This window comes from Schistocerca cancellata, chromosome 4 (assembly GCF_023864275.1).
Source record: "Schistocerca cancellata isolate TAMUIC-IGC-003103 chromosome 4, iqSchCanc2.1, whole genome shotgun sequence".
Lineage (NCBI taxonomy): Eukaryota > Metazoa > Arthropoda > Insecta > Orthoptera > Acrididae > Schistocerca > Schistocerca cancellata.
The window spans coordinates 302,610,795-302,635,200 of NC_064629.1; the positions used below are offsets into that span (position 1 = coordinate 302,610,795).

At 37.7% G+C, this 24,406-nt stretch overlaps 1 protein-coding gene across 1 annotated transcript in view; it reads right to left on the minus strand.

The window, feature by feature from the left end:
- Positions 1-6,221: 6,221 nt before the first annotated feature.
- LOC126183191 (proto-oncogene tyrosine-protein kinase ROS) overlaps positions 6,222-24,406 on the minus strand; it is a 597,756-nt gene continuing 579,571 nt past the window's right edge. The window contains exon 38 of the mRNA XM_049924934.1: positions 6,222-8,080. Coding sequence (XP_049780891.1) covers positions 7,290-8,080 — 791 coding nt within the window. The 3' untranslated portion in view covers positions 6,222-7,289. The remainder of the gene's footprint in view (positions 8,081-24,406) is intronic.

A 24,406-nucleotide genomic window follows, 5' to 3' on the forward strand; every position in this document is an offset into this window, starting at 1 on the left:
TGGATGGGTAACTGTCTGGGTACACTACATGGTTTCAGTTGCTTTCCCTTTGACTTTAGGTCAAACGGCACAATGGGAGGAGGTGTGAAGTTCCTGATTATAACACTTTATGTCAATGTCCTAGATTAAATTCCAAACCTTTCCACACAGTAACTCATGAAATGACAGCATGTAACACTGATGATGGCTATCCGTCTGTCAGATAGGGACATTAAGCTTGGCAGGCCCGTTGCTGCTATTTGACAGTAATAAGCCATGTGCTGGCACTGCAGTGATCCTTAGTGCTACTTAACAGGAGTAGGATATGTGGTGGCACAAGGTTTCACCCTCTTTCTTCTCTCATCATCATCCAATACAAAAATTACACCACACTACACATATCAAATACAGTCACTTACACTTATCAGATACACTTAAACACACAATTCTCACACTTTGTGAAGGAAAGGTGCCACTTTGCATGAAGGACAGTAAAACTTTTCCAATTATGTAGCTGAACCTGCTCTTTGGAATCTCCAACCAAAAACGGCATAAGACTTTTCTTTTAATGAAAGAAAAAAGAAACAAAAGAAAGTGACATGTAAAAGCTGATTACTTTTGGAGGTTTGAAAGTGACTGTACAGACAAACATTGAATACAACACAAAAAGAGGATGTTTCAAGGGGAGCCTCAGTGGTAAATGTCCCTGTCTGCTTTGAAATATATATTCCTTAAGCATTTGTAATATGTCTCCCCAGAACAGTTTTGCATGTTACAGATTTTGTCATATAACCCAATTATTTTAAAAAATCATTTTTTTATTCTCACATATTTGTGAGTTGTGGAAAAATCTGATAGGGGATGACATTTTGTATATTATATTGGAAACTTGGTGAAAACACTTGTTCTGCTACATCTCTTACTTTCAAAACAACAAGCACTTCACATATTAACATTTAATTAAAAATAACCTTTCTTACAATATTATTATTATTGACTCCTTTAGTTGTTCTTGCACTATACTTGTGATTTGTGACCCATCCCACACACAAAAATACAAGTTTTTCCATACCTTCTCAGTTTCAAGATGCAACTTTGGTTTTCTTTTCCTTCCTCAATATTATATTCTGAATTTCACTGACAGTATTGTGATGCAAATGTCAACATTCACCTTATAGTTATATTAAATCGCGCAATCTTAATATGTGAGGTACTAGCATTTTTATAAGAAAAAAAACTTGTGGCTATATCAAATAAGTAGACATGTATTACATGTAGCACTCATAGCTTCTTCTATTAGAAAGATCATAACCTGTTCTCTTGAAACTATATAATGGTGAACCAGAATATTATGAACAATGCCTGCTGTGAAATTTAATGCCATTTGGTGGTGGTGTGGGCATGTGATGTGGTGAGGAAAGTATATAAATGGAGCACAGACAAGTGCAGATTTATTCTAGTTACAATACACGATGTGAATAGGGAAATTTACTGACATAAGAGACTTTGGAAAAGGGTTCAATGTCTAAGGAAAGTGGGTGAAGGATGGTGAAACCACAAATAGGCCACAAGATGTTGGACATCCATGCATCATCACAGAACAGGAAGGTCATCTACATCTACATCAACATGGATACTCTGCAAATCACATTTATCTGCCTGGCAGAGGGTTCAACGAACCACCTTCACAATTCTCTATTATTCCAATCTTGTATAGTGTGCGGAAAGAACGAACACCTGCATCTTTCCGTACGAGCTCTGATTTCCCTTATTTTATCATGGTGATCATTTCTGTGTGTGTGTGCGAGTGTATACCTGTCCTTTTTCCCCCTAAGGTAAGTCTTTCCGCTCCCGGGATTGGAATGACTCCTTACCCTCTCCCTTAAAACCCACATCCTTTCATCTTTCCCTCTCCTTCCCTCTTTCCTGATGAAGCAGCCGTTGGCTGTGAAAGCTAGAATTTTGTGTGTATGTTTGTGTTTCTTTGTGTGTCTTTCGACCTGCCAGCGCTTTTGTTTGGTAAGTCGCATCATCTTTGTTTTTAGATACATAATATTACCTCATATTTACAGGGTAAAATTTTAAACTGCTAATCATTGTGACTATGTATAATAATTCCTTATGGTGATGGTGTAATGAAAAAGAAACAGAAAAAAGAAAAAGAAACAGAAAGAAAACATGTGATAGCATAAAAGATAGCATAAAAGATGTGTCACTACTGAAATATAAGAATTTTCAGCTCCAAATTGTTGAGGATCACATTTAGAACACACAACACTAAATTAAATCAATTTTTAAATCTTTATTATATTGGTAACAATTCAAATTCATTTCCACTTTTAATAAAAATCACAAAAAATACAGTTTGTTACTGTTAGTAAATGAAGATGTCTTCGTTTGATTCTTTTTACATATTTGATAGTTGTGAAGACTTTCCTTATAAATTGAAAAAAATTAGTTGTGGTCCGTTCAAAAAAAGAGGTCAAAATAATAAGCAGATAATGTTATCTGCTCATTTAATATTTTGTTTGTAAATAACATCATGTATTGGTTCTCAGTAAGACTTTTTTTCACATAATCAATAACCATTAATGGTTTATAGCTGTGACCTGTCTACAGAATTTAGCATATCCACTCTTAAGCTGAGATTACACAAATATTTTCTAAATATATGTTTTTGGGGAACTAACTACCAAACTACAAAATTGACTTGTTTTCTATTTCAAAGTTTGTATTTTATATTGCAAATATTTTGAGTACCCCATATATATTTAGATTAATATTTTAAAATGAGAAACCAATATAAAATGCTTATTCAGTGTTCAGTGTTAATAATGAAAATGTGATTGTCCCTATCCACAAGAATCAGCTGGTTCTCCTTTCTGAATTCTTTCCATAGTTTTCTGTATGCCACTCACACTGTTTATTTATAAAAAAACAGAGTGTTATAATCATGATGTTCCATTTACTGGATAACATTACGGCTGATTCCCAGAGTAGATATGGTTACACAAATACAGTATTTGCTAAAAAAGTTATGCTGATAATACTAAACATGGTATTAAAAATACCTCTTATGTAAACAACTTTAAAGGAATCCATCTGAGAGACACACAGAATATGTTCATCATATTTTATGTACAAATGCTAAAAAGTGCTACAAGGAACATGTTCTTATCACTACGAATGAAAGAGCACAAATTGATAAACCATAGTAATTAAAAACATATTAATTCACATGGGATTAGACACTGTATCTTCAGAACTATGAGACACATAAGCAACTATGCTCTATCACACATCAAAGAATAAAACAGTAGCCTTGCAACAGGACATTCAATCAATTTTTAGTTCAAACTCAATTGATCAATACACTCTTCTCAATACTTGTGTTCCACAATTGTTAATGCTGACTGATTATGAAGAAGCTGAACAAGTTGTTATCAGTCACTGATAACTGGCTGCTTACAATTTGATATTCCACTTCATAATCAGTAATTAGATTCTGAGAGATAATATTCCTCAATGTTTTCCGTAGAAGATTATTTAAAGCACAATATAAAATGAAAATCTGATGATTATTACTAAGTGTAAAAAAATTGACCACATTACAGCACTAGTGCTGTAAGAAAAGAACGGTGTTATTCTATCGTTGGTCACATCAGCCCTGTCATAAGGTAGGCAAGTAAGAACAAGTTTATCAGGAATGAAGGAGAAATGATTGGTAGAGGGGCCATTCTGTACAAATGAGTTGTGGACCCTGTCACTCTGAGAGCCAATGTATTGCTGAAACCGCCAATGAACAGCTGTTTATTGTGCGTTCATAGCAAGCTTTCCTACACTCTCAAAATATGAGTTGTTTATACTATAGGTTTTGGAAGAGTTATTCTGGTTAAAAAACAAGCCTTGTGCTGTACATACTCATTCACACAAATTATTTGAAAATATGTTATGAGTTCAAATTATGATGGTAACTGACTTACACATTCAATCACTGAATGACTACAGTCAGTGCAGCACTGTCCTGTTTTATTTGTCTGTTTTATATGATAACATGCCACCATCAGTGCGCTAACTGGGGCTTATGGCCACACATGCTTCCCACTCCAGCAGCAAACATAATGGTGTATATTACATAGTTGCAGTTACAAGTGAAAATTGTCTTAACAACACTGAATCTCATATGGAAAAAATAAATGGAATGACATAGCTCATACTTGTGTATGACAGTACTCCACTAGGGAAATAAGTATGTTGAAAAGAACACAGTAATCAAGTGTTTTTCCTAAATATCGTCCTTTAAATTTTTTTGTGTTTCCTTCACTTTTTTGCTATTACACTTGCACTTGGAGTAGCTCTGCAATATTACATTTGACTGCACAGCCCATCAAATTTCAACATCTCATTTTTATTCTTCTTCTTATTTTTGCCACATTTATGGATTTTTATGTAGTTTATCTGAACAATACTTCAAAGTTTTCATACAAAATTAACTATCTTGAAGTTACTAATGAAAATATGTCTTTCTTGCAGATTCTTCCATTATTTTGTTCATTTTAAGTAGATGTAAATATTCATTTTTGAAAAGAAGATTTGTTGGAAAAATATATTAAAAAACAATATCATCTTTCTGTTTACCTACTATCATCAATTACATTTACCTCAAGTTTCAGGGGGCAACAACTGATTTTTTTGCGTATTTGCTACAATGGGCACAGAGTGATATTCATGATGTCTTATCACAGGATTTACTGAAGTAGGACTACAGCTAGTATTGAATAAAACAGGCAATATCAGATACCTCAACCAGCATTTCTTGTCTGAGAAGATTGTCTTGTCAACCCGGATGTCTTCAAAGTCATGAATCTCTATTTATGTACCTTTCCAACCAATAATCACAACTCAAAATCATTTATAGGTATATGTACAAAATGAGAGTGCAACTGTAGTAAATCTGTGAGCTAATTTTTTGGTTTTAGCTAACTAAGCCAGATTCATTTTCTAATTTATAAGATTGTAATATGAGTCAAGAACCTGATTAAATGTAGTTTCAAGGTGTCACTATTGATGCGTCACAAACTGTGTGCAAAGTAGGACAGATATTGTTATCACGCAACTCAGCACTTTCTTTGCAAAATTGTTGTTTTTAAAAATGTGTGTTTCAGTTTACCAGATCTGTTCCTCCAAAATAAAATTAATATAAATTTTCAATGAATGCATTTATTTTCATGAATACATGACAGAACAGTGTTATTTCATAAATTACTTTTAAATGAATAATGAGGGAACTTTCACAACCAATACTTTCAGAATGAGATTTTTCACTCTGCAGTGGAATATGTGCTGATATGAAACATTCTGGCAGATTAAAATTGTGTGCTGAACTGACACTCAAATTCCCTTGCCTTTCAATGGCAAGTGCTCTACTGACTGTGCTACCCAAACACGAAGGTATGAGATGACATAATGGTGGAATTACAGCTATGAAGATCAGTTGTGAGTCATTCTTGGGTAGCTTAGTCAGTAGAGCTCTTGCCCATGAAAGACAAGGGTCGTGAGTTTGAGTTTCAGTCCAGCACACAGTTTTAATCTGCCAGACAGTTTCAAACCAATACTTGAATACTGCTCATCAGTCTGGGAGCCCTGCAAGATAGAAATGATAGAAGAAATAGAGAAGATCCAAAGAAGAGCGGCATACTTCATAACAGGTTTGTTTAGTACACATGACAGCATTTTGGAGATGCTCAGCCATCTCCAGTGGCAGATGCTGTAAGAGAAACTTTTCTGCATGTGGTTTGGTTTACTGTTAAATTTCTGAGAGTGTACATTCGTTGAAGAGTCAACCGATATATTGCTTGCCCCTATGCATATCTCAAGAAAAGTCTGCAAACACAAAATTATGGAGAGTCAAGCCTACATGGAATCTTACCAGCAATCATTCTTCCTGTGAACCATTTGCGATTGTAGCAGGAACCGCATACAGTGACTGGGAAACAACGTATCCTACACCATGCACCTTAAGATGGCTTGCAGAGTATAGATGAACATATATAGCCTTTTGCAGTAAATATGTGGAAGATAACTGATTGTTAATAGAAAAAATATCTAGAGGAAGATTTTTAAAATATCACATGATAGTAAAACATGAGACCACAGATCATCACCTCCAACTAAAGCCTTCATGATACATAATTGTCATTACAAAAGACATACTTTAGATATTGACTAAAAAAAACAGATGGTCATATTTCCACACACATATATTTCTTTTTGGATTTGAAGATTACAAATTATCATCTCTTCCTTACAAGCTATGGAAAAGTGAGCATGTTCTTCAAAACACAAGTAAAGTGGGTATCACACCTGACTTTATTCATTATTTTTTTTTATAAGATCTAATTTACTCACATAGGTTCTGTACACTATCCATTTCCCCTCCATCTTTCTTGAGTACTTACATTTTTGCTCCTAAGTGTGTATACATGCTAATTACAATGCCATGTGTGCATGTTTGTGGAGGGGGTGAAATAATTCCTGTTATTACTGGCTGCTTTGATGGCAAGAACAGTTTTAGCAACAAGATAATGCACAGTGTATTCACAATACATCCTTCAGAATATGACTACAGCTTAGCTGTGCCCTTACAACTTTCTCCTTCTACCTCACATCTAGTTTTTCTAATACCTAACACCTTGAAAAGTGACCTCTGAATTATCACAAAATAGTGAACTTTTGTTTTCGCCTGCATGATTCTTATTACACATTTAATGTAGGACTTCACATTTTCTTGCATCTTTATAGTATGGACTAGAGATTAGATACTTGAGAGTTAAACACAATAACTATGAAGATAAACAGTGGTTCACAGAGTGGAAAACCAAGGGGAATATTTACCTCAGAAACATTACTCTGATCAGTGAATTGCAGAATGCAATAAAGAACCTAAAAAAGTTAAACCCATCCTTTACTTTACACTTAATTTTGCAACAGATTTCACTAAAAAATAACTTTAACGCAGCATCAGTCATTATTAAATTGAAAATATATAAACAAAGCTTCAAAATTATTCACAATGTTTCAATATGAAATACGATTTTATGTACAAATGATAAAAAATGGATATCTCATTTAAAAAATAAACATCTGTACAGGAATAATGGCAGGAGAACTAGATTTCACTGATTGTTGTACTTTAACATTCACAAATAATTTAAATTACTCCAAGAACTCTCTCTCTCTCTCTCTCTTTCTCCCTCACACACACACACACACACACATGAACTAATCAATATATTCATATTTTAATATGATTAATTCTGAACCACACTCTTTTCAGATTTTTTCAGACTTTTTTCTGTAAATGGAACACACATGTTGCCATTGCAGAGATTGTACGTATTTACATTAGGTTTCTCTTCCAATACACACTCATTACCAACATTACTGTAACATGACAGTTCTGAATTATTTCCAACATGGCTGTTCACATGCCTGTCTCTTAAGTCAGCATTATTAACCAATATTTGACTAAAAGCCACAGCTGGAGGTAACAAATGTTCAAGAGAAGTTAGTTCACTTTCACCATTCTTCTTAGTTATTGTGGGGTAGTAAAACTGACTGCCATTCAAATCATTATCTTGCACAATATCAGGTAATGATTCAACAACATCAGGCAATGTCTCCACAACATTAAACCTCATATTACTACTATTATTGCTGCTGCTAGTAATACTGTCATTGCAGTCACCAATACTATTACTTTTTTGCAAGGGAAGTGGATCACGTTGACATGAAGAAGTGGTTGAAACACTAGAGTCACTGAGTGTTGAAGATGTGGACAGTGTTCGACTCCTGCCAACAGCTTCAAGAATTTTTGTGGTTGTACTTGGTGCCATAGGGGCAGGCCGTGGCACCTCATAACCATCACTCACTGGAACTTGTGATATGTGGGAAGATTCACAAATTAGTTCAAGGTACTTTGGAATATCAATGTCTCCAACATGCTCATTTGCCATGGACATCATTTGATTTTCTCCTAATATACCAAAAAATGGGATTTGATTTGTGCCATCAGCTTCATTCACTGTCTTCCATGAACCACCTATAAACAGAAAACATAGCATCACCAACTCATGAAAAGTAATTCACCCTTACATACATACTCTAAATATCCTTCAGTACTTTAAATTATATGAATTACACACTTAAGTTAACAAAAAGTTCATACGCAGGAAATCAGATTACACAGGAAAGTTGTGAAGTACATGGGAAATGTCTGCAGAAGTACACAGGGGAAATGAAAAGTAAACAGATACGTTTCCTGCATCCCTTCCTTTACTCCAGCTGGTTGAGGATCTCATGATGGTCATATTTTCTGACTTTCCACCATCCCGATATTGTCATAAAAAGTATATAAAATTTCACTATCACCTTATCAATTATTTTATTTAATTCTACTCATGTTAACCATTCATGTGTTTTATTGAGATTGGTGCCATCAGATTAGGGAAGAATGGGGAAGGAAGTTGGCCATGCCCTTTCAAAGGAACCATCCCAGCATTTGCCTGAAGCGACTTAGGGAAATCACTATTGAGAATGTATTATAATTCATTATGGAAGAAGACACAAATTTATTCATAAAAAATAATTTTCATTGGTCATTAGTAGCTATTTCATGCATAAAGTAAACATAATAATATAATTACACACACTCACACATGTGACAACCTAGCCACCCAGCTCCATGTGTGTGCATGTGCATGTGCCCACCGGCTGCCCATCCATCCAACCAACTCTCTCTCTCTCACTCTCTCTCTCTTTGCAACATTTATTGCAACAACTGTCAGGTGATTTTATTGTCCATCAAGATTGCACTTATTTCTAACATTGTCACTTATTATTGTTCCATCAAACCATCTTCAGAACTACAGAAATAAGGAAGATAAAATAACTAACAATTATATTAAGTGAAATACACAATGCTGCTATTCTACCATACTGAAACCAAATGTAGCAGAATATACCAACATATGGTGACTACAAGAGTAACTCATCAGTTTCTGTAAGCAATATACATGTTACATTGTAGCATTTGCACTCTTAATGTAAGCACACTAGGCAACTGCTAATAGGTGGTAAGACTGCTTCAAATGAACCATGCCCAGTACAACTGTCACATATAAATTAAAAATATTTTCTATTCTCATTAACAAATATATCTTGAGAATTGCTGTAGGCCTGTTATGGACATGGTGCACTACCTCTCGTGACTGTTTCTTCCATGTTGTGCCATGAACAATTATTTTCAGAGAGAGACCCCTCGCCAATCTGAGCAGAACACAAATGTTCCCACGGTCTCATTAAACACATTCCCCCATCACCTTGGAGATTGATATACAACAACCATCTGCTTAGTAAATCTTCATAAATATTGAAATAGGCATTATTACTAAATTCACTATGTCTGACCAACATTTTGTTTTTTGTGAGTGTAAATTTTGAGTTCTTCTATGACAATTAGAAACTGTCCCTTTAGAGCTCTGTACGAGTATCCTAGTTGATGACATAGTTAATGTTGCAACATGTATCCCAAATATAGTTTTGTTTCACGAGAATGTTTGTACCCTGAACTGAGTTTCAAACCTCCTCCCTGTCTGCCATATCTACTGTATATAACAGCCGTTGCACTTAATCTTATACACTCCTGAATACAGAAACCTATTCCCACCATTACAGATTCTATACTGCAGCCTAAATTTTAGCATGTTATTCACTTGAATGCCAGTTTTTACATTTGCTTTTTATGAAAGCATACATTGTTTTTGTTGTAAGACTTTCCACTGTAAGTCAGAGCCATATGTTTTTTGTTGTTGTTATTTCTAACTGTGATATAATCTTTGCTCTTTTGCTACAGTTCTATTTTATTTATCTTACAACAAACTGTCATCTTGTCCCACTTTTATATCTGTTCTACACTATCACCTGCTTTAAAATGTTTAGAGCCCTTTCAACTTCATGCTGGCAGCACAGGAATCTATACACCATTGCATTAAAATATGACCACTTTTACTGTTGGGGATTGCTGTATCCTGCTACTAGCACATGTGAGTGTGAGTGCACGAAGTGTAGTGTCACCAAGCATGTCTATTTAAATCACCCGCGTACTTTATCAGTGCAGGCTGGTCACTAGAGGCCACCTGTACAAAGTGTGCACACAGCATGGTCTCCGTAGCACTATCTACCAGTGACTTGCGCCTATATACTCACCCTCACTATGTCCTTTTAGTTTGTATCATTCACATCATTTGTATCATGTATTGCTTATGTTGCACCTTCTGTATGACTCTTTTGTCTTGTTAGTGTGGAGTCACGAGATACTTATTTCTGTTACTCTTTAGAGGTTTACAAATAAAGCTATATTTGTGTTAGTTGGATCAGTTTCATGTATTACTTAGTTACTACATGATTGATGATGAGTTTGGAACAGTTAAGGGAAGGGAAAGATCCACCATGGTTTAATAACCATATTAGAAAGGCGCTACGTAAACAAAGAGCACTTCATCTCAGATACAAGAGAAGCAAAAACCTAACGGACAAACAAAAGTTGAACAAAGTGAAAATGAGTGTAAGGAGATCAATGAGAGAAGCATTCAATGATTTTGAAAGCACAACACTGTCAACCAACCTGAGTAAAAACCTTAACAGATTTTGGTCATATGTAACACCAGTAAGTGGGTCAAAATCATCTAATCATTCTCTCAGCAATCACACTGGAAGATAACAGGGAGAAGGCCGAAGTACTGAATTCAGTCTTCCGAAGTTGTTTCACCATGGAAGATTGTAACGCTGTCCCTTCTTTCAGTCATTGTACGAACATTGAAATGGCAGATATTGAGATAGCTGACAGCGGAATGGAAAAGCAGCTATAATCGCTTAGTAGCGGAAAGGATTCAGGACAAGATGAGATACCTCTAAATTCTAGAAAGATTATGTGAAAGAATTTGCTCTCCTTCTAGCAGTAATTTAGCATAGATCGCTTAAGCAATGGGGTACCTAATGACTGAAAAAAAATGTAAGTCATTCCCATTTTTAAGAAAGGCCGTAAGACAGATCCACACAATTAGCAACCTATATCATTGACGTCAATCTGTTGTAGAATTATGGAACATGTTTTATGCTCAAGACTTATGACGATTTTGGAAAATGAATATCTCCTCTATAAAAATCAACATGGATTCTGCAAACAGAGATCCTGCAAAACTCAGCTCACTCTGTTCCTCCATGAGATCCACAGTGCAGTGGACAATGGCGCTCAGTTGTTCCTTGATTTCAGTAAGGCATCTGACACCATCTCGCATTGCTGTTTAATGAAAAAAATACGAGCTTACGGAGTATCAGAGGAGACCTGCCATTGGATTCAAGATTTTTTTTCAGACAGAACTCAACACGTCACTCTTAACGGAAATAAATCGACAGATGTAAAGGTAATATCCAGAGTACCACACAAAAGTGTGATAGGACTGTTGCTGTTTACAGTATATATAAATGATCTAGTAGAAAGCGTCAGATGCTCGTTAAGGCTATTTGCAGATGATGTAGTTGTCTATACCAAAGTGGCAACGCCAGGAGATAGTAAGAATTTGTAGAATGACCTGCAGAGAATTGGTGAATGGTGCAGGCTCTGGCAGTTGACCTCGAATGTAAATAAATGTAACATATTGTGCATACATAGGAAAAGAAATCCACTACTGTACAGCTACACTATTGATTACAAACAGCTGGAGACAGCATCTGCCGTAAAATATCTAGGTGTAACTATCCACAGTGACCTTAAGTGAAATGATCATATAAAACAGATAGTGGGAAAAGCAGACACCAGACTCAGATTCATCAGAAGAATTTTGAGGAAATGGAACTCATCCACAAAAGGTGTGGCATACAAGGAACTTGTTCACCCGATTATTGAGTATTGCTCATATGTCTGGGACCCCTATCAGTTTGGACTGATAGAGGAGATAGAGAAGACCCAACAAAGAGAGGCACATTTCATCACGAGATAATTTAGCTGGCGAGAGAGAGTTACGGAGGTGCTAAACAAACTCCACTGGCAGACATTACAAGACAAGTGCTGTGCATCACGGAGAGGTTTACTATTGAAATTTCTGTACAGCACTTCCCAGGAGTTGAACAACATATTACTTCCCCCCACATACATCTCGCATATTGACCATGAGGAATAAATTCGAGAAATTAGAGCCAATACAGAGGCAAACCGACAGTAATTCTTCCCAAGCACTATTCGCGAGTGGAACAGGGTTGGAAGGATCAGATAGTGGTACTGAAAGTACGGTCCGCCACACACCACAAGGTGGCTTGCAGAGTATGATGTAGATGTAGTTTCAGGGTGTGCAGACTTTACATGTGGTTTCATCTGGTTTAGTCATTATGGACCCTGACTGAACAGCTTACTTTGTCAGTGACCACTCTGTTGGCTTCCATTAACAGACAGGGTACTACTCCACCAGCCTATCTATCCACTTTTCCTCTGTGTGATGATTCAGTCAAGGATTGGGAAGCTTACAAAAAAAGACTCAGACAGCATTTTTTGACTTTTGGTGTGACGGACTCCAATTTGTGAAAACCCTTACTGATTCCACCTAAGGTGTATCAATTACTGTGTTAGCTTGTCCCTTTACAACAACTGTCAGCTCTCACTTTTGAATACACGTGCAGTTTATTGTCCAACTATCATTGCAAATGACCATGCCATAGCAATGGGAGTTAACTCTACTGATGCTGCAAGAAAGCAAACCAGTCATACAGGGGCTGGGCAGCAGAACTTAGCTGTAAGGGTCAGTTCGTTACTGATGCCCATAATGATTCTTATGCAGACTCTATGGTGTGTGATGAAATTATCTGTTTAGCTCCAAATGAGGAAGTGTGCCACAAGGCATTACTCTGTGAAAAAACCCAGTGACAGAAGTTTTGCAAACAGCACAATCTTTTGAAGTCTCTCGGGCAGTGGGCGACCAAACTGAAATGTGGGGCAAAGTAGTAGTAGTGTCACAAGATGTGCCCACTACGATGAAAGATTGCATGCACAAGAAAGTGGCAGTGCCAGTGGTAAATGGGCCCATTGCCAAGCAGATCATGGCCGGCCTAAGCAGCCGCGCCAGTGTCGGTGTTCTCTGTTTCCATCTTGTCCTTTCCATTTTGTCCAGCACATACATTCGGTGTACCCTAAGTGCTGCGTACTTGTAATGCTTGCCAGAAGAAAGGCCACATCACCTCTGTGTGTCATTCACCGAAGGTTGCTCAGAATATGGAGACAGATGTAAACTGTGTAACTTGAATGCTTGTGACTTCTCCCAAGTTGCTTATCAAGTTAAATGTTTTTCGCCAAGTGCTCCAGCTGCAGGCTGACACAGGTGCAGTAGTGATGTTATTGAATTCTCAAACGTATTTGAGTTTAGGCTCACTGCCATTGACACTGGCCACGGGGAAGCTACTCAATTATAACAAACAGAACATTGCACTTTTGGGACAATTTATGGCATCTGCTTCTTACAAGTCAGTGGTTCGTTCCATTACATTTTTGGTGGTTGCTGAGACTGCTTTTGAGAACATGTTCAGGATGGAAGCATTTCAGGCAATTTGATTTTCTATCACCAACACAGTTCACCTTGTGTCTGATCAGGTAGCACGTTCTCAATTGGAAACACTGTGTGAGGAGTTTGTGGACTTGTTTTCAAAAGGTACAGGATGTGCTTCAAATTTTTCTGTTCATATTTCTTGAAATCCATGGCTGGTCTTGTTATTGTCATGGGCATTTTATTCCTGTCACCCTGAAAGGTCAATTGAAAGCAGGATTGGAAAGACTTCAATCTCTAGGAGTGGTGCAACCTGTTATGGTTAATGAATGGTCATCTCCGCTGATTGTAGTTCAGAAGCTGTTGGAGAACTTTGCCTCTGTGGTGACTTCAGTACTACTGTCAATGCACAGTCAATAGTGGATACGTATCCTCTCTCATGCCAGGAGGAACTATTGGTGAAAACGTCAGGTGGCCAGCACTATTCCTTTTGGTCTCTATCAATATTTCTGTCTTCCTTTTGGTGTGACAATGCTCCTGCTATTTTCAAACGATTTTTAGAGGAATTGACTATGCCTGTCCTGGGTTCCATTAATTATCTGAATGATACTCTTGTTATGGGCTCTTCCACACTCCACAGTCAATCATTTGAAAAATTTGCACACTTTGTTTTCTGTCCTACAGTCTGCAGGCGCATGGTGTAATGTCATGAAATCTCAGTTTTTTCAAACTTGTGTTGCTTATTTGGGGTTCGAGGCCTCATGGGATAGGGTTCGCTCTCTGACACATCACATCTTTGCTGTTATGTTTATGCCTCGCCCCTTGTCCATGAAGGAGCTTCAGGCCTTCCTGAGGAAGATAGCCTAATTCCATAAATTCCTGCAGGTGGCGGCCACATTAACCAACATGTTGAAATGCCTCGTTATGTGAGACTGTATGCTTTTTACATGTTAAAATTCAAACTACTCTTGGTCCCTTGTTTAGCTATGTTCTCTCTTGATCAACATATAGTTTGGCTATTGATGCACCACAGTGCAGCCTCAGCGAAGTCCTAGCCTTGGGGTGGTCATAGCACACTTATATGACAATGGCTCTAAAGGACCTGTTGCTTTTGCCTCTAAATCTCTCACTCTGGCCCAGCAACATTACTCTCAGGTGGAAAAAGAGGCTCTTGCATTAGTTTATGCCCTCCAGAAATTTCATTTATTTCGTATGGCTCAAAAGTTTCACCTTATTACTGACCAGAAACCCTTTCTTTCCTTGTTTAACCCTCACACTTCCTTGCCTGCAAGGCAGCACACCTCATACAATGCTAGGTGCTGTTCTTGTGTCACTACAATTATGAAATTCATTTTCAACCTATGTCTAAACATGCCAATGCAGATGCCTTGTCCCAACTTCCTGTGGGTCCTGATCCTCACTTTGATCATGAAGAACTGCTTTGCTTCTATCTTGATATTGAAACGCAGGCTGCGGTTAAGGGTTTCCCAATTATGAGCTTGCGCATAACAGCTGCCATTGCCGCTGACCCAGTTCTCCACTAGGCGATTCAGTTTGTTCAATAGAGATGGCCAGACAGGCCATCAGGTCAGGCTTTGGACCCCTTGCACAACTATTTTTCCGTACGGTGTCACCTCCCTATTTTTGACACCACTTTGTTGTTGGACATGTAAGACCTCTCTTCCAGAGTACTTATTCCTGCCATGTTATGGCAAGAGGTTCTACACCTTCTCCACCAGGCCCATTGGAGAGTTTTGCACAATAAGCTGTTAGCTAGGAGACATGTTTCTTGGCGAGAGATTGATGCCTAAATTGTCCATTTTGTTTCAGCTTGTGAGCAGTGTGCCTGACAACAGGCAACTTCCCTGGGCATCTCTGATACCCTGGCCAGCTCCAAGCCAGCCATGGAAACACAATCATGTAAACTTTGTGGGTCCCTTCTTGAATTCCTGTTGGCTCATGGTTGTGGATGCATTTTCAAAGTTTCCTTACATTCCCAGTTGTGCGTTGACGTTGGCTGAGGTCATAATTCATATGCTTTTGAGGGTTTTTTATACTGGGTAGTTGCCCTGTACCTTAGTTTTTGATAATGGACCCCAATTCATTTCTCACACATTTCAATTGTTTTGTTGTCACCACAGCATTCATAATGTTATGGCTCCACCAATCCACCCTCAATCAAATGGCGAGGTGGAACAACTCATCCATATTTTCAAGTCCCAAATGAAAAAGTCTGTTGCGTTTCTTCACCGGACAATGCCCTTCTCCATTTTCTAATCACCTATCACTTCACACCTATGGGGGAGTGGAGTGAGCTGAATCACTCCACAGCTGGCAGCCATGCACGCTCCTCCACCTTCTGCGGCCTGCGCCAAACCTGCTGCAGACAGGTTCGACCATTGGCTTTGCACCAGGATCACTGGTGTGGGTGTAAGGGTTCGGTTGGCAGGCCAAGTGGATACCAACCACTGTTGTACACCATCAGAGACACCATCTATGTGATGTCCGTACAGCTGATTGGCTGGTGGCATGCCACTTTCATCAGTTATGCCCATGTTCACCATTGGAAGCTACCTTTTCGCAGGTGTGGCCCTAATCATCACAGCCCACCCTGCCACCCTTCTCCTCGAGCCTGTCATCACCTGCTATGGAGGCATTCCCATTTCATTAGCTGCCTTCTCCACATGCAGTACCCTGAGGTTCCAGCTATCCAACACTGGCATCTATCTCCAGCTCATTATCATCACCTCAGCCATCATCGCCAGTGGGTCCAGCCCCATCTCCTCTGCACTAAGAACTGCCTGCTGATGATGACAGAGATGGCAATGGCACCCTTCTCCCTGATGCTGTTGTCGGGTGCTGTGTGGGCCTATTTCTCTAAGGTGTGCCCGCATCTGTGCACATTCTGGTCCTAAGCTCAGGTATCCATCTGGAACATCATCCTGTCCCCGCCAGCATCTCCTCCATCACCTGGGCACTCTCATCGCACAAGTACATGTGAGTGTGAGCATTCCAAGTGAAGTGTTGCCACATGCGTGTAATTAAATCAACTGCCAACTGTATCAGTGTGGCCCAGCCACCAGAAGCTGCCTGTAGGAAGTGTGCTACATGGCACGGTCTCCATCGCGCTATCTACCGGTGACTTGCACCTATACATGCATGAATCAGTGCTGACTCACCCTTACTATGTTCTTTAAGTTTATACTGCTCATATCAGCTGTTCCATGTATTGCTTATGTTGCACCTTTTGCATGATTCCCTTGTCTTGTTACATGTGAAGTCATAACAGGCTTATTTCCATTATTGTTCAGAGGTTTATGAATAAACCCATATTTGTGTTACTTCGATTGGTTTCATGTATTACTTGGTTACTATAGGTAACTCATTGATGATGACATCCACACATACATGTTTCCTAAGTATGCTAAATTCATGTCTTCCATCCTTTTATGTTAGTGTCAAATCTAATAAGTTTATATAGTTCCCTTTCTCAAACACACTTGCAAACTGTATCTTCATATGCTGAGATCTAATTTTTGCACCATATTTTGAGTGTTGTTTTTATCTCCTTTGTATTAAAAAAATCAGATCATCTACATACCTCTTGAAATATTTAATTTTTCACTACTATCATGATTCTCATCATAGAATTTGTTTTCCATGTTATTTATGTAAATATCAGCAAAGATCTGCACATTCATCCTTTTGTTGATAAATTTTCCATTAAATGTGAAATAATTATGAGACACTGTTAGTTAGAACATTTCCACCAGTCCAAGTGCTTCTCCTTTTGCTATTTTTTTATATGCATGAAGACTGTTTTTGATGATTTTAATAATTCCTTTCATGGTGATTTTTTTCTATTAATTGGCAAAGCCTAATGGTGCCATTGACAAGTCATCAGGTGTTACTACTCTGTATATCTTTGATTTCATCAAAAAATTCATAACTGTTGCCTTTAGTTTACTATTTAATTCCCTGTTTATTCTATAACTTGGGCAACAGATGTTACTCATAATTGGACTTACAGATTTTTCTCTTATATAGATTATTTGCAAATGTAATTCATGGATTTGCAGGTTCATAATTTTATATTTCTCTTCATCTGTGAATGCTATTACTAATTAACAATGTAGAAAAAGGCAGATAGCTGCTTACAGTGAAGAAGACATGTTAAGTTGCAGACAGACATAACTAAAAGACATAGCAATGACTTCAGTAAACAGTGCATAGGGCAGAAAAGAGGAGTTTTGAAACTTGATTCAGATAGTGCACAAACACACAAAACAAAACTGCATTTTGGGCACATAAGGCAATATATGCTACTCCATCAGAAACACTGATCATAACGTTGAACATTTTAAAAAGAGCTCGAAAGACAACAGTCCAGGATAATCTTAGAAGAACCTGAAATTTACAGGGGGGGGGGGGGGGGAACTAGACAATTTCAGTGTTTATAAAAATGTATTAAGGTGATGGCTGCTGCTTATGGATGTCCAAGGTAATAGTGGGGATCACATGTGATGGGAGAGTGAGAACATGTGTTGCATTCTGATCCATATGAGGTCTCTTCTGCGTGGCTCTCTATCCATGGAACTAGTTTGCAGATGAGTGTTCACAGCACAATGCTGAAGAAGTGGTCCCAAGAGGGAATGTGTTATCACAGGAATGGGCAACCATCTGCTATTTTAATTATATGTTTTTGTGGCTATTTTTTATCCCTGATTAACCATACATTTTAATCATTAATACACTAATCATTATTCTTAAAGCCTTTAATCCACTGAAATGTGTGTAGTTTATCTGTTGGTAGTAACAGACATACTCAACACAATTTTTCCTACTTTAAATTGTAATGAACTTACAAGTAAAATTTATTAATTAAGCCTGAAAGTGTCTTTAAATTACATGTGACAAATGTAACAGATATAATAAATGAGTTCTGTCTGAAGCAGTCATGCCACCTATTGGCAGTTTCTTCGGGGTCTTACATTGGCAGTGCAAACACAGCTACACTACTAGATTACTCCATAATGTCGCATTCATATGGATTGTATAAACTGATAGGCTATTTTTATAGCTGACATCATCAGGTACATTCTCTTGAGTGAACACCCACCACATTAGTAAAAGTTTATATGTCTTCTAGCTTTACATATGATGATGACCATAATGCCCTGATTATGAACTGCATATTGACCTGAAGAAACTGCAGAATGGTACAAAATGAAGGAGCAGTGAGATGGCTAAACTGGATGAAGAAATGTCCTTGGAGAGTTTCGAAATAAGCATTACGTAACAATTGACTCAAGTGGAAGAAATGAATACAATGGAAGACAAATGGATAACTTTGAGACCTGGAACAGTGAAGGCAGTAGAGCATCAAACACGTAAAAAGGCAATATCCTGTAGGAATCCCTTGATAGTCCTATCACATTAGACATTTAATTTAATTGATGGAAGGACAAGCTATAAAAAAGCAGTAAATGAAGCAGTCAATAGCAAAATGAGACTGACACAAAATGCAAAATAAGAGAATAGAAAGGGATACTGGAGAATCACAAAGTTGTAGAAGCACACATAACTATTGGAATGATAGATGGCCACATATGAGAAAATTAAAGAAACCTTTGGAGAAAAGAAAAGCAGCTGTATCAATATCAAGAGCTCAGATGGTAAGCCAGTACTAAGCAAAGATGGGTACACAGAAAGGTGGAAGGAATACATAGAAGTGCTACACAAGGGAAGAGGAAGCAGATGGAGATGAAAAAGGATATATGATACTGTGAGATGAATTTGACCGAACATTGAAAGACTTGAGTCCAAACAAGACATCTGAAATAGATATCACTTTGTAAGAATTATTTAGAGTCTTGGGAGAGCCAGCCACAACAAAACTATTCAACCCAATATGCAGTACATATGAGACACTGAAACTACCTTCAGACCTCAAGACAAATGAGTTAATTCCTGCTCCCAGGAACACAAGTGGTGACAAGTGCGAATAATACTCAATTCTCAGTTTAATAAGTCATGATTGCAAAATACTGAAACAAATTATTTACAGATACAGAAAGCACAGACAGAAGCTTAACTCAGGGGAGATCAGTTTGAATCCCACAGAAATGCAAGACCATATGATCCAATACAGACCCAACAACTTAAATTATAAGGTAGGTTGAAGAAAGACAACCTAACATTTATAGGATTTGTAGGTTTAGAGAACGCTTTTGACAATGGTTACTGCAATAGGCTATTTGAAATACTAAATGCCCAAGAATAAAAAAAGAGGGGGCAAAAGATTATCTGCAAGTTATAAAGAAATCAGACTGCAGAGTTGTAAGTGCAAAGACATGAAAGGCAAACAGCATTATAGGGTATGGGTTCCACCTTTTTGCTGCAAACACACTAGTTACCCAAACATGTTTCAGCACCTCTGTGGCATCATCAGTGGGTCTTTGTTAATAGAAAAATGTAAAAAGTGAGAGAAAAGTTTTGTTCCTTTTGCTTCTTACCATGATTTTACATTATTCTTGAGGTCTCACTTTGTCAAGTCAGTTATAACCTAAAATATTTTCACTTTTTAGAGTTTTCAATAAACAAAAACCCACTGATGATGGCACAGAGGTGCTGAAATATGTTTGGGTAAAAAGAAAAAAAAAACAGTGTGTTTGCAAAAAGGCAGAACCCATATCCTATAATTTAACTATAAATGCAGAAAGAAAGGACAAGAGCTGCAGATCCAAAAGAGGTAAGCAGCAGTTGAAAAATCAGTGAGATAGGGTTGTAGCCTACCCATAATGTTATTCAGTCTGCACACCAAATCATGGAGAAATTTGGAAAGAGAATTAAATTTCAGGGTTAAGAGGTAAAAGCTTTGAGGTTTGCTGTTGACATTGTATTTCTGTCAAAGATAAAAAAGGACTCTGAAGATCAGTTGAGTGGAATGGATAGTGTCTTGAAAACAGGCTATAAGATGAAATGAGACACAAGTAAAACAATCATAATGGAATATAATTGAATTAAAGCACGTGGTGCTGAGGAAATTAGATTAGAAAATTATACTCTAAAAGTTGTAGATGAGACAATGGCTAAAGTGGAGAGGATATACAACACAGACCGGCAACATCAAGAAAAGCATTTGTAAAAAAAAGAAATTTGTTTCCATCAAATATAAATTTAAGTGTCAGGAAGATTTCTCTGAAGGTATTTATCTAGAGTGTAACCTTGTAAGGAAGTGAAATGAAGGTAATAAACAGTCTAGACATGAAGGGAACAACAGCTTTTGAAATGCAATGTTACATCAAAAAGTTAAAATTAAATGTGCTGACTGGATAATTAATGCAGAAGTATTAAATCAAATTGCTGAGAAAATATATTTATGGTACAAGTTTATTAAAAGAAGGAAACAGTCGAAGTGATACACCCAGAGGGATACAATGCTAGGCTCTACTATCCCACAGCAGGAATGTTTGCTAAAATTTGTGCAAAACAAATATTAATGTCAGTTCTTCAATACATCCTACTATGTACATTGTAAAGGGCAATGAAGATTCAGCTAAAGTATGCAGGTTCAAATGGATGTTGGTTGTAGTGGTTATGCAGAGATGAGGGTTGTACAGGATAGACTAGCGTGGAGTGCTGTAGCAAACCAATTTTTGAACTGAAGACTGCAACAACAAAAACAAATCTCATTATATTATGGCTAGTTATTTAATTTTTCTTATCTCTACAGATCAGAGGGTGGTTCAATGAAACAGAAACCACTTATAACATTAGAAAAATATGCAATCTAGATGGACAATAAAATTTGTGCCAATTCTCCTCTTCTTGTTGTATGTGCCTATCTAATGCTCAAAATTTACTCCACAGGGTGAGAGGTTTTCCTGTATTCCACTTATAATGTTCAATTAAGATGCTAAACACAATTTTAATATATTTCCAAAATAGTGTTACTATGTTACAGCTTTTACACTGTCAGACAAAAATGGCATAGAGCACATGACAATGCCCCTTTTTAAACACAAACATAATTTCAAATGCAGCAATGGGATTTCAATACTAAACAGAAAAGGAAAGCTCACCCTATAGATAAAACTCAAAGTAAATTAAACTGAAGTTTTTGTTACATTAATTTATTCATAAGAATTCTGCTAAGCTATGCATGTACATGACTGATTTCTCTTTTTAGAAATTATCAGAATTTCACATATTAGAAACCAAAATGAGCTTGACTAATGTTTTACAAGTTTACTTCTCTTCATGTTCAACCTACACAAAGTCTTTTAAAACAATGGACTATGCTTTGATTATCAACTGCAAATGCTTTATACCAAAACAGTCACCCTGCTTACACTATTCCGTAAGTCTCTGGTCAGTCTTAAAAGAAACAATCTAATTCAACAGCTGAATAAACTATGTCTGTGTAAAGATGCTGGACTCACATTTGGGGGAAAATGGTTCAAATCCCTGTTCAATCATCCTGTTTTAGGTTTTCTACAGTTTGTCTAAATTGTTTATAGTAAATGCCAGGATTGATCCTTTAAAAAGGACGCAGCTAAATTCTTTCCCCAGTCTGTGCTAGTACTCCATTTTTTACGACCTCAGCACCAATTGAATATTAAATCCTAATTTGCCTTTCCTTTCTCCCTTTTTCTCCTGCTCTTTTTATGACACTATATTTTTATAACACATTTATAACTTTTCATCATCACCATCTACTTATCTCTTCACAACAGCTGCATGTATTGAGAATATACAAAATGTTCCTGTTTGTGTTTCTTTTTCAGAAGATGCATTATTAATATATTTTATATACAATGTCTGATTCTTTCCCTGCTCCACATTTCATTTTAACTATAAGTTCTCTACACATATTTTATATTATTTTTAAATGAAGTCCCACAAAAGTAGTCACTACTTTCCTTCAATATGTTTCTGTAATGCTTGGAAAACTCAAAATTTAAATACCACATCATATTATTAGTTTTATGCTGTGTCCCATACCTCACCTTAATCCCTGTCTTACAAATGGTTTACATTTTTAACTGAAATAAATATGGTTGTTTTTGATTTATAATTAGAATAAAGAAATATCAAAACTAAAAAAGTGAACAACACAAAAATGAAGGACACTTCAATGTATGTGAGTTTCAAACTAGCAATAGTTCTATCAAATGTAAATGCCTTTGACAATAATCCCACAAACATTTGTAGTGCAGTTGGTAAACTGTTTATAGATTTTGTATTGTCGTAACAATGACATTACAAAGACATTAGTTTACCAACAATTACAACTAAAACATGTTTCCTGTCCCAAAAATGTTAATTTATGTTTTAGACAATCTGTGACAGCATTTAAGTACTTTAGGAGTAAAGGAGACCACTCACCAAAAAGCAGAAGCGTTGAGGAGTCGACAGGCATACACAAAAAAGAAAGAAAATTTACATGCTTTCAAAGTAATACTTTTCAAGCTAAAGTACAAATACAAACAGAAAAATCCACACACACACACACACACACACACACACACACACACACAATGTGTGCGTGCTTGTGCATACTTGCATACATGTCTATGCCCCTGCATGGTGCCGACTGGTCCAACGATGCCAGTGCTGCATTTTGGCAGGTGGACTAGGTTAGGGGTGAGGATTGTGTCAGGTGTATGAGTAGATGGAGAGAGATGTGAGAGGCAGGGAGAGGGGTTGGGGTAGATGGCTAGTGGTTCAGAGGGAGGCAGCAAGTTTGCCGGCTAGGAAAGCGTGAGGGAGGGGAGACACTCATACAGGCTACGCATGTGATGCATGGATATTGGAGCTGGTACAGAGCAACAGATGCTGAGGGTGATATGAAATAGGAGAGGCTGATAAGATGGAGGAAAGGGAAACTGTTGGATTGAGGGTATGGGGGCACTGGGTTAACATAGACAGGGCAGGATGGGTAAGAGAGCGAAGGATGCACTGCAAGAATAACTCCCATCTGCAGAGTTCAGAGAAGGTTGTGGTCAAGAGAAGGATCCAGATGGCTTGAGATGTGGAGCAGCCACTGAACCTGAGCAACTTATGCTCAGCAGCACATAGCACCACCAGGCAGTCAACTTTGTTCTTGGCAACAGCTTGGTGCTGGCCATTCATCCTGGTAGACAGCTGGTTGGTAGCCATACCAACATAAAAAATCTGTGCAGTGTTTGCAGGAGAGTCAGTGTATATCAGGGCTGCTTTCACAGCTGGCCTGGATACAGATGGGGTATGATAAGCCAGTGACAAGACTGGAGTAGGCAGTACAGGTGAGTGGACTTGGCAGGTCTCGCACCTGGGTCTTCCACAGGAATATGATCTCTGCGCAGTGGGAGTGGCATAGTGATGGACTAGGATGCTATGGAGGTTAGATAGGCAACCCAACACACTTTAGGAGGGGTAGGAAGGATCTTGGGGAGGATTTCCCTCATTTCAGAGCATGTTGATAGATAATCAAAGCCCTGATGAAGGATATGGTTCATTTGTTGCAGTCCAGGGTGTTACTGGGTGATGAGCAGGTTGCTCTTTTGTAGCTGATTCTTGGGGGTGGTGGGAGGTTTGGGGTGTGTGAGGATACAGCATGGGAAATCTGGTCATGGACTATGTTTCAGGGGGTAGTGCCTGTCTCTGAAGGTGCTTGTGAGATATTCAGCATACTGAGAAAGGAAGTTCTCATCACTACTAGGTTGTCTTGGCCCTGAGCCCACATTATAAAGATATCATTAATGAACCTGAACCAGACCAGCGGTTGGGTGTTTTGTGAGGCTAAGAAGGTTTCCTCTAGAAGACTCATAAACTGGTTGGCACAGGAGGCTGCC